Consider the following 11711-nt stretch of genomic DNA (forward strand, 5'->3'; position numbering starts at 1 on the left):
AATGTCCCCCCGGATCCGGTGCGGTAGTGGGCGACGTGGTGTGGCCGTTTCCGAAAACCGTTGTGGACGTGGGAGGAGTTACGCGCAGTTACGGCGCAGTAAATCCGGGGAGTTACGGCCCACGACCGCCACTTGGAGGCCAACCGCCCGCGGCAGGAGGCTATAAATGCCGCGGGGGAGCGCCTCGAGGCGGCCACTTGCCATTCTCTTCCTCCTCGCGCTCCTGCTCCCACCGCTCTCTGCGCTCGAGCTCGCTGCTGCTCCGGCGAACATCTTCCGCTGGCGAACTCCGGCGGGCGAATCTCCACCGATCCGCCGCCGCCACTCCGCCAATCCGGCGCCACGGGGCCGCGCGTCTCGACGGAGCGCCCTCAGCCGCCGCTGTCGCCGCCGCGATCGCAAGGTTCCTCCTCGCCGTTCAGCCTCTCCTGGTCATCTTCTTCCTCGACCTCGTCAATGGCGTCCCCCAGCGGATCGTGGAGGGGCTCCTACATGCAGGAGGACGACATCGAGCGCCTGGTACGCCTCCGGCGGATCCCGCAGTCGGTCATCACGCGGGTGCCCGGCGAGGAGACGGAGCCCGAGCCGAGGAACGGCGAGCGCGTCGTCTTCGGCGCGCACCTTGATCGCGGGCTGGGTCTGCCGGCCTCGCCCTTCTTCCGGCAATTCCTCGACCACTTCGGCCTCCAGCCGCACCACCTGCCGGCCAACGCGTGCGTCCTCCTGAGCTGCTTCGTAGCGTTCATGGAGGCTTACGCCGGTTTGTGGCCCGACATCGACTTCTGGAGCCGGCTCTTCTTCCTGAAGGCGCAGACCAACGACGGCCGCCTGCGAGCCTGCGGCGCCGCCTCGATCTACACCCGGCCTGGTACGCCTTTCCCCAAGATCCCCACCGTCGACTCGGTGAAGAACTGGCAGATGTCATTCTTCTACGTGCGCAACGAGGGGGAGCTCGTCGACCGGATCAACCTGCCGGAGTTCAATCCGGCTCCTCCAGTCGGCCGGATCAACTGGAGCCACAACGCCCGCTCGACGGACCAGAACGCCGAGGTGAACCTGCTCTGGGATCTCCTGGCGACAGCCACCGCCGGCGGGCTGACTGCCGAAGATCTTCTCTGCACCTACGCCGAGCGTCGGGTGCTGCCGCTCCAGATGCGCACCCACAAGATCGGGCACATGTCCGGCCGGCTCGATCCGAACCGGACGTCCAAGGTGCCGCTCACCAAGGCCCAGGTGGCCAGCCGGGTGAACCACATCACCAAGGCGAACCTGGCGGAGGACTGGAGCTACGGGCTGGTACCCTGCGACAGGAACCATCCACCTGCGCGGGTAAGCTTTGTGTCTTTGCCATTTTCCGGCTTGCGGCTGCGAGGCCGACTTCCTTTTTCTTCTGCCGACTTCCGGCTTGTCATATGCTCATGTTTTTCTGTCTTTCTAGGTTTTTGAGCGCCAGAACGCCGAGGACGGCGACCTGGCGATGAAGAGGTGGACGCCGGATCTCGTCGATCCAGCTGACCAAGCCGGCGATCATGCCGGCGACGACGACCTGCCGCAGGCGCCTGATCTAGGCGGCCAGGGGGAGCACAATCCGCCCCCTTCACCAGAGCACCAGGAGGAGGAGGAGCCGGCGACGTCCGGCACGGGGCCAATCCCCGCCGTGCCTCTGCGCACGAGGCCGCCAAGCACCACGGCGACTTCGGCGCCCAAGGGCGCGAAGAGAGCCGGCTCCACCGCCGCCGCGGAGTCGAGGGCGAAGAAGCAGCGCCGGCTGCCGCCGAAGAAGGTCCCGGAGCAAGCCGGGTGAGTTCTCTCTCTCTTTTTCTTGTTTGATTCCTTTTCTTTCCTTACTTTAGTGCTTATTACCTTTCTGTTTATCCGGCTAGGGCCCCTATCAAGTTTGCCCAGGGCGGCGGCTCCCGGCAAGCTCCACGCGTGGTGTCGCCTCTTCCGCGCCAGAGGAGGGAGCAGACGCCACAGCCTTCCCCGCGCGCACCTACGCCGCCGCCGCCTGCGACAGGGGCGTCTTCCTTTGCCGTGCCGCTGGCCTCCGCGCCGGATCGCGGCATGCGGGTCGAGCCAACGCGGCAGCCGACGCCGGACGACATGTTCCCGCGCCGGACACCTCTTGGACCCGGCCCGCCGGGGCCGGGCGGGCATGCCGCCTTCGCCCGGGGCCGGAGCCGGCGGGGCTACTCCAGGATCGGCGCTGGCAGGGCCGCGCCGCTGCGGCCGGAGCCGGCAGCAGGCCCCCGTGGTGGAGTTGGACGAGAGTCCGAGGGGCGCCTGTGCGCCGGAGACAATCGGGCCGGCCGGCTGGGCCATCCGCTGCGCCCGAACGACGCCGCCGCCGCAGCCGACACCAGAGGAGCCGGCCAGGCAGGAGCCGGCAGGGGACGAGCCGGCGCGGACTGGGGGCGCTGACTCGCGCGCGCTGGTGAGGACGGAGGGCCCGGCGGGCCCGTCCGAGGGCCTTCATGTGGCCAAGGGTGCCCGGTTGGTGGCTGTGCCGTCCGCCTCCGACTCCAGCTTCGGCTCGGCAGGAACCATGGAGAGGGCATGGCACCAGGCGAACTCCTGCGAGGTACTCAGCCGGGAGGGGCAGCCTGGCACGGCGCCCATGAAGATGCTTTTCTCCGGCTATCGCGCCAGCCTCAAGACCAAGGCCGCCGAGACCCTTGCCCAGCTGGCGACGCTGGAGGATGTTGAGAAGGTGTGTTTTCTTTTCTTCTGTGATTTTCTTGTCCTGGTAGCCGGCTCAGGTTTCGTCTAAACAACTGATTCTTTCAGACGGTTGAGGAGCGGCGCACCGTCTTGTACAACCAGGTGGTGACCAGCTACCACCGGGCCAAGATCGAGCGGGCCGCCTTGGCTCGTGAGCTGGAGGTCGTCAAGGGTGAGCTCTACGCTTCTTCCGACTTGATGTCTTATTTTCTTTTTAATCTTGGTTGGCTGATATTTCCTTCCGGCCGCCCTGCAGCTGAAGCCGCCAAAGTTCCGCAGCTGGAGTCGGATCTCCGAGCCGCTCGCGCGCAGTGCGCCGAGAGCGAGGAGGCGGGCCGATCCGCCGCCGGCAAGCTCAAGCTGGCTGAGCAGGAGCTGACACGGCTGCGCCTGCTGGAGAAGAACCACATCGCCGAGCTCAACTCCCTCAGGTCGGCGGAGAAGGAGAAGGTGGATGATCTGAGCCGGCGGCTGTCGGAGGTGGAGAAGCAGCGGCTTGCGCTGCAGGAGGAGGTCACTGTCAAGTCCACGGAGCTGACGGCTACCGCCAAGCGCTGGACCGACGATTTCAGCGCGCTTGATCGCGGCTTGGCGGGTGAGTGCATCTTTATGTTCCTTCCCCTTGCCGGCTTTCGGCTGTCGACTGCCGGCTTTTGTTGGCAGCCGGCAGCAGAAACTTCTGATTTCTTCGTTATCCTCACTTTTGGGCTGGTGGCAGTCGGTTCTTGCCGGCTGCCGCCAGGCTTTTCCTTTTGGTTTAGGACTTCGAAAATTTGCATTTTTCAGCTTATTTCGGCTTTGACGGTTTTTGACTTGCTTCTTCTTCTTGCAGCGGCCTTCCCGGAGACGCAGGAGGCGGCTTTGGCAGCCGTTGGCGTCGCGCGCGATTCCAGGAGGCGGGAAACCGGCGAGGGCAGCTCGGAGTACTTCTCCATGGAGGACCATCTGGCGTCCATGGCTGCCCGCATCGAGCCCGTCACCAAGCTCGGCTGGGAGCTGCGGAAGGCGGCCGAAGAGCTGGTGCCCATGCTGTGGCCTGGGGAGGCGGCGCCGCAAGACATCTCCGGCCTCATCTCCTCGATGGAGCAGGCGCCGGACCGCTTCCTCGACTGGAAGGAGTCGGCCACGCGCGCCGGTGCCGATATGGCGCTGTCCTTCGTCCTCTCCTGGTACAACGAGGTGGACCTGGGGCAGCTTGAGTTCCGGCGAGCCGACGTGGAGGACAAGCTTCCAGCCGACTTCAAGGCCGCCCGCCTTGCTCGGGCCAGCACCATCGCCGACTTCGTCGACAAGGCGCTCTTCGTCGCGGACCCGAACCCTCCTCCATCCGATGGAGAATACATGGATGACGAGGAGGCGGAAGATGTGCCTGGGGGCGACCCGGCCGCCGGCTCCACTGATGCCCCTCCGGCTTAGATTTCCTGCTTTTCAGTTGTTCCTTTGCAAGACAGTTTATTAAATCCCCGGGATGCCGGGTGCAGATGTAAGACAATATTATTATCCTTTTATTAAGTCACACTTTAGTGTGTTTGTTAATCATTTGTGTGCCGAGTTGCTTTCTTTCGACTCGTTCGCTTTTTCCCATCCGCCCCACTCTTTGGCTGTGTCCTTGCCGGTCGTACGTCCGACTTGCGGTCCGTCGCCGGATCAAGAGCGGGCCGCTGGGTGAGGCCGACAGTATTTCAGTCGAACGAGCTGAATTCGGCAATCCGGCATCTTTGTGAAAAGTTGCAAGTCAACTCGCTTTTACTCTTTCTCTTAGTCGTTTTTCGCGTGCCGGCTCCCTAGGCCTTACTCCCGCCAGCCGGACAGCCGGGTTGCGGTCTGTAGCTGGATCGGAAGCCGGCTGTCGGAAACCGGATCACGTTACTGAGCCGGCCGCGTGAGAGGGTTCAAGCCAATTGGCGAAACAAGGTAAAATACGCGAAAAAACTTGTCGGAAACGGCGCTCTTGGCGCAAGCTTTTTCATAACTCACAAAAGGGATACAAGGGATACATACATTCCTGCTCTCATGTGTAAAATGGGCGGAGTAACCTGACATTCCAGGGACGCTTAGTCTCCTCGTCAGCCTTGTCCGGCTTGTTTTTCTTAGCCTCTTGGGCGTCTATGAGATAGTAGGAATCATTGCCTACTGCCTTGCTCACGATGAAGGGACCCTCCCATGGGGATGATAGTTTATGCTGTCCGGCTGTCCTCTGGATCAGCCGGAGCACTAGGTCTCCTTCTCGGAATGCTAAGGGCTGGACCTTCCGGCTGTGATAGCGTCGGAGGCTTTGCTGGTAAATGGTAGATCTAGACTCAGCCAGCAGCCGGGCCTCTTCGACCAGGTCGACTCCATCTTCGCGAGCTTCTTTGGCTTCGGCTTCTGTGTAGAGCTTGATCCTTGGCGCATCGTGCTCGATATCAGTCGGCAGGACGGCTTCGGCCCCGTATACGAGGAAAAATGGTGTGAAGCCGACTGAGCGATTTGTCGTTGTGCGCAGGCTCCACAGCACATTGGGCAATTCTTCAATCCAGCAGCCGGCTGCTCGCTCGAGCGGTTCCACCAGCCGGGGCCGGATGCCGGCTAGTACTAAGCCGTTGGCCTTCTCCACTTGTCCGTTGGACTCTGGGTGTGCCACAGAAGATAGGGCCATCCGGATCCCCATTTCCCCGCAATAGCGAGAGAAGATGCCTTGGGAGAAGTTGGTGCCGTTGTCGGTGATGATGGTGTGGGGGTAGCCGAATCTCACAATGATTTCCTTGAGGAATGTGACGGCTGTGGACCCGTCCAGTTTCTTGATTGGCTTGGCTTCGATCCACTTGGTGAATTTATCAATCATCACCAAGAGATGTGTCATGCCGCCTCGCGCCGTTCTGAATGGGCCCACCATGTCCAAGCCCCATACGGCAAATGGCCATGTGATGGGGATGGTTTTCAAGGCGGAAGCCGGCTGGTGTCTTTGCTTTGAGAAGCGCTGACAGCCGTTGCACTTCTTCACCAAATCTTCTGCGTCTCTGAGCGCAATCGACGCAAAGCCGTGCCGGAAGGCTTTGGCCACTATGGCTCTGGATGAGGCGTGATGTCCGCACTCTCCTTGATGGATTTCCCGTAGGAGTTCAATCCCTTCAGCCGGCTCGACGCACCGCTGGAACACCCCACTTACGCTGCGTTTGTACGGTGGTGGTTGATGATGGTATAGGCCTTGGCCCTTCTCTCAATCTGCCCGGCACGGACTCTATCATCAGGCAGCGCACCGTCGGTGAGGTAGGAGAGGAATTCTTGTGCCCATGAAGGTACGCATCTTATCTCGAATACGCTGACCAACAGGGCCTCCTGCGTGGGAGCTTCCGGATTCGACTGCATGGTCGCCGGGTCCGGCTTGCTAGCCGGCGGGTTCGGCTTGTTAGCCCCCGAGTTTGGCGATGAAGCCCCCGGGTTGGACTGAAGAGTCCCCGGGTTCGGCATGCTAGCCGGCGGGTTCGGCTTGTTAGCCCCCGACTTGGGCGATGAAGCCCCCGGGTTCGGCTGAGCAGCCCCCGGGTCAGCCGGCACGAATATTGAATCCGAGTCCGGTGACGGTGTGATGGACGGCTTCTTGAGAACCGCCAAGGCGACACCCGGCGGGATGGCTTGCCGGGTTGAGCCAATCTTTGATAAGGTATCAGCCGCTTCGTTGCTTGCTCGTGGCACATGGTGGAATTCGCAGCCGTCGAAGAAGCCGGATAACTGCTGGACATGGAAGCGGTACGAGGCCATATTGGCGTCCTTCGCGTCCCAGTCGCCAGATGCTTGCTGTACGACCAAGTCGGAGTCGCCGAAGCAAAGTATGCGACGCACGCCAATCTCCTTGGCCAGCTTCAGCCCATGAATGAGCGCTTCATACTCCGCCACATTGTTGGATGCGGCGAAGTGGATCTGCAGGACGTAGTCCAGCCGGTCTCCCTTGGGAGAGGTGATGACGATGCCGGCTCCCAAGCCGTTGCGCATCTTCGAGCCGTCGAAGTGCATCTTCCAATGTGTGGAATCCGGCACAGGCGGCAGTGTGCATCTCAGCCCAGTCGACGAAGAAGTCCGCGAGGATCTGCGACTTGATGGCTGTGCGTGGCTCGTAGAGGATAGTGTGGGCGGCTAGCTCCAGGGCCCACTTGGCAACCCGGCCGTTGGCATCCTTGCTGCCGATGATTTCCGCCAAAGGCGCTGTGGCAACCACCCTGATAGGATGTTCTTGAAAGTAATGCTTGAGCTTCTTGGCCGCCATGTACACGCCGTAGGTGACCTTCTGGTAGTGGGGGTAGTTTTGCTTCGACTGGGAGAGCACTTCGCTGAGGTAATAGACTGGGCGCTGGACCAGCTTCTCTCTGTTTTCGGCTTCTTTGCGCTCCACCACTAGGACAACGCTAACCACTCGGTTGGTGGCTGCGATGTACAACAGCATCGGTTCCATTGAAGCCGGCGTTGCAAGGATTGGCGCAGTTGAGAGTACGCGCTTTAAGTCACGGAAGGCTTCGTCCGCCTGCGGTGACCAGACGAATTTGTCCGCCTTCTTCATTAGTTGATACAGGGGCAGTGCCTTCTCTCCCAGCCGGCTGACGAAGCGACTCAAGGAGGCCAGGCAGCCAGCAAACTTCTGGACGTCCTTGAGGCACTGCGGCAGTTCCATCTTCTCCAGGGCACTGATCTTGTCCGGGTTGGCTTCAATCCCTCGCTGAGAGACGAGGTAGCCGAGGAGCTGGCCAGACGGCACGCCGAATGTGCACTTGGCCGGGTTGAGCTTCATCCGAAATCTTCTCAGATTGGTGAAGGTTTCTCTCAGGTCGTCAAGGAGGGTAGGCATCTCCTTGGTTTTTACAACGACATCATCCACATATGCGTGAACATTTCTGCCGATTTGATCCTGCAAACATTTTTGCATGCACCTTTGGTAGGTGGCGCCTGCATTTTTCAAGCCGAATGGCATAGTCGTGTAGCAGTAAGCCCCGTACGGGGTAATGAACGAAGTCTTTATTTGATCAGCCGGATTCAAAGGAATCTGGTGGTAGCCTGAATAGGCATCTAGAAAAGACAACAATTCACAGCCGGCAGTCGAGTCTATGACTTGATCTATGCGCGGCAGGGGAAAGGGATCCTTTGGGCACGCCTTGTTCAGGCTGGTGTAATCGATACACATGCGCCAGGAGCCGTTCTTCTTCAACACCAGGACCGGGTTCGCCAACCAGTCCGGGTGCAGCACTTCCATGATGAAGCCGGCAGCTAGGAGCCGGGCGATTTCTTCACCGATGGCCTTCCTTCGTTCTTCGGCGAAGCGCCTGAGAGGCTGCTTCACCGGCTTGGCTTCAGGCCGGACGTGGAGGTGGTGCTCAGCCAACTCCCTCGGCACACCCGGCATGTCTCTTGGAGTCCATGCGAAGATGTCCCGATTCTCACGGAGGAAGCTGGTGAGCTCGCTTTCCTATTTCTTGTTCAAGCCGGCACCGATGGTGACGAACTTGTCCGGCTGCGCCGGGTCCAGCAGGATCTTCTTGGTGTGGTCGGCCGGCTGGAAGTGAGTCGTCCCAGCCGGGTTGCCTGCAGCCGGCATGTCTGCCTGCGCGGCTTTGGCGAGGGCCACGGCGTCGTGGATGAGCTGCTTCTCGGTGGCGATGACCAGCGTCTGGGCCATCTTGGAGCTCTGCGTGGCGCAGTCCATGGAGCGGCGATAGTCGCCGGCTACGGTGATGACCCCCTTGGGGCCAGGCAGCTTCATCTTTAGGTACCCATAGTGGGGCACCGCCATGAACTTGGTCGTGGCCGGCCTGCCCTGTGAGCGCGTGGTAGGGACTCACGAGGTCCACCACCTCGAACTCGATTCTTTCGGTGCGGAAGTGATTCGGCTGCCCGAACATCACCTCCAGCGTGATCCGGCCGATCGGCTGGCAGCAATGGCCTGGCACGATGCCGTGGAAGACGGTGGGGGTGGGGCGCAACTCGGCCTCCTGGATGCCCAGCTTGCGGGCGGTGTCGCGGTAGAGGATGTTGATGCTGCTGCCGCCGTCGATGAGGACGCGCGAAAAACGCACGCTGCGCCGGGTTGTGCCGATGGTGGGGTCGAGGACCATGGCGTAGCTGCCCGGCTTCGGCAGGACAGCCGGTGTGTCGCGGCGATCAAAAGTGATGGCCTGCTCGACCGGTTTAGGTCTTGGGGGACCGGCGGTATGACCGCGTTGACCTCGAGGGAACGGCGCTCTTGGCTCGTCCTGTCCTCGGGCTCGGAGGTGAAGATGATGTAGGTGGCGTCTTCGGCCAGATATCGGCCGCCATGGTGCACTTGGTTAGCCTCGTGGTGCTCGAGGTTGGCGTTCTCTGCGCCGGCTTGGCCACCCGGTCCGCCGGCTGGTGGAGGCGGGGGTGGAGGCGGTAGAGGTTCACCGCTTGTCAGCCGCTTCATGAAGTGGCAGTCGCGGGTGGTGTGGTTGGAGGGGTTCTTGCCGCTGTGGTACTTGCACGGCGAGTCGAGCATTTGCTCAAAGGTGTACTTCGGCTTCCACCGCCGATCTTGCTTCGGCGGCGGCCGCCGCCTGCCGCGTTGTCTGCCACGGCGGCTACGTGGGCGAGCCGTACCGGCGGTCCGGCTGGTCGCCGTGACGCTTGCCGCGGTAGTTGTCCCGCCGGCTGCCATGCGAGCCGCCCTCGGCCGGCTTGTGCTCAGCCGGCCTGTTGTTGTCCCGCCTTGCTGGAGCCGGTGAAATATCAGCCGGCGCCTTGCCGGCTTCCTCTCTGCCCGCGTACTTGTCGGCGATGGCCATCAAAGGCGACCATTGACTTGGGGTCAACTGCGGCGCAACTTGTGCCACAGCATGGTGTTGGGCCGACAGCCTCCCATGAAGAAGCTGATGGCCTGGATCTCGTGCACGCCCTCGCAGGAGTTGCGCATCTCGCACCAACGCGTCGGTGCACGCGCGATCCGTCTCGTCGGGGCCCGCTTGCACATCTCGAGCTGCTGGGGCGACCCGGCCGGCGATAGGTGCCGGTGAAGTTGCTGATGAAGGCCGCTCGAAGTCGAGCCAGCCGTTTATGCTGCCGGCTGGCAGGTTGTTGAGCCATGTGCGGGCGGAGCCGACCAGCATCGGGGAGTAGCGCACGGCCCAGCGCTTGTTGCCTTTGGCGATGCCGACCGCGGTGGAGTAGTCCTGCAGCCAGTCCTCCGCTTGGCGGTGCCGTCGTACTTGGGGGTGTCGCGGGGGAGCGTGAAGCCTTCGAGTGTGGGCTCGTTGGCGATGCGGGGCCCGAAGCACTTTGGGCCGGCTGGAGCTTCTTCTTCCGCAATGCGGGATTCGACCAGCCGGTCGAGGCGATCTCGGGCGTCGGCGGGCTCGATGCGCGGGCCCAGCCGGGAGTGTGCCGGCTGGCGCGCGCCGCTTGTTTCGGAGCCGGCCGGTGATGACGGCGGGGCCCGAGTCTTGCTCCTGGTTCCGGCTTGGAGGGGCCGGCTGCGGCCGCCGCCGCTCCGGTGGCTTGGCCGGCCCGAGCCGTGCGTGGCCCGGGAGTCATGGCGTCGGCTTGGTCCTGGGGAGGCGGACTCGGCCGTGTCCCTGGCGCCTTCCCCCGTCGTTGCCTGCGACTCCACGCGCGTGAGAGGCTGCGGGGCGTTGACATACCCGGGGTCGGCGATCCGCCCGTTGGCTGCGTTAAGCGGCTCGCCACCCGCCTGGTCTGGCGGCGTAACTCTTCGCCCTCGAGGCGGCTCAGCTCTTCTGCGGCGGCTTCGGCCGCGCGCATGTTCTTGTCGGGGGTGTTGTAGACGGGGAGCTCCACGGATAGAGCCGGCGAAGGAGCGCCGTCGCGGTCAATCTCAGCGCCAAGGTCGCGGCCCCTGCGGCGGACATGGCCGGCTCTGCTTGGCCTGCCGCCGCCCGGAGTGAGGCCGTGGGCGCGGTTGTACTCGCGCTGGTGATCTCCATCCGCGCTTAGCAGCAGCCAGTTCTTCGGTTTGCTTGAGGAGGAGCTGGCGGTGCGCCTCCAAGTCCGCCTCGACGGCGGTGGGATCTCCGCCGGGCGTGAGCGGGGTGCTCGCTTTGCCGGACTGCGTCCGGCCGGGACGGTGGTGGTGGCGCTTTCGGGCCCGAGCCGGAGGCGTTGGGGTCGATGTTGCGCTCCAAGCCGGGGCCGCGGGTGCGCGGGTTCTTCTCGGGGAGCTCCTCGCCAGCCATCATGACTTGCACGACGGCGGGGCTGGCGGGAGCGCTGCTGCCGGCTCGCGGAGGAGGGCTAGCGCAGCGCAGCGCCTGCCGCGGGTAGCGCGGCGGTGCGATGGTGGCGACGTAAACGTCGAAGCCGCCGAAGGAGATGACGCTGCCGTTGGCTGGGAAGGGCCGGTCAGCGAAGCAGCCAGCGTTGTCGCTGACGCAGCTGAGGGAGCCGAATCTCCAGATCAAGCCTGAAGCGACTCGCTCGCCGGTGGTGATGATGAGGCCCGTCCGGATGAAGACACCGGCCGAGGATGCTGAAGGCCCCACGGTGGGCGCCAAATGTCGTGGTATCGTCACGGCATATGCCATAGGGTGGCTAATCGAAGTGGTTCCTGAGGGATCTCACGGCGGTATCCGGAAGCGGGTATGGGCACAAGCGACACGGCGACGTACCCAGGTTCGAGGCCCTCCTGTGGAGGTAAAACCTCTACTCCTGCTATGAGTGTATATGATGATCACACAGTACAGTGGTGCTCCTAGAGCTGTGTCCGGCTTGCCCTGAGAGGCTAAGGGAGACGATGGTCTCTCTCACAGGGCAGCTCCGTAGGTAGGTGAAAGCAATAAAATGATCGATCGTCCCTGCACGAGAGGGGGTAGTGCGGCTTATATAGGCACCGGCACTTTACATATAAGACCCTATGATCTACTGGCCGGCTTGGCCGGCTTCGGCCCCCGCTCCTTCCCGAGGCGGTGACGTCAGGAGTGGTTGAGCATCGTGGCCTGTCCCATCCGGCTGCCACGGTCAGCGGTATGGAGGAGGTGTCCCTGTCGCCGTCAGCC

General features: G+C 62.7%; 1 protein-coding gene across 1 annotated transcript; it reads left to right on the forward strand.

Moving 5' to 3' along the window:
• The first annotated feature begins 2155 nt into the window (after positions 1-2155).
• Positions 2156-4159, forward strand: LOC139832636 (uncharacterized). Its single transcript, XM_071822440.1, has 3 exons — positions 2156-2285; positions 2978-3316; positions 3554-4159. Exons 1-3 carry the CDS (start codon positions 2156-2158, stop codon positions 4135-4137), a joined length of 1053 nt encoding a protein of 350 aa, XP_071678541.1. The 3' UTR covers positions 4138-4159.
• The last annotated feature ends 7552 nt before the right edge of the window (positions 4160-11711 follow it).

Source organism: Lolium perenne, chromosome 6, assembly GCF_019359855.2.
Source record: "Lolium perenne isolate Kyuss_39 chromosome 6, Kyuss_2.0, whole genome shotgun sequence".
Taxonomy (NCBI): Eukaryota; Viridiplantae; Streptophyta; class Magnoliopsida; order Poales; family Poaceae; genus Lolium; species Lolium perenne.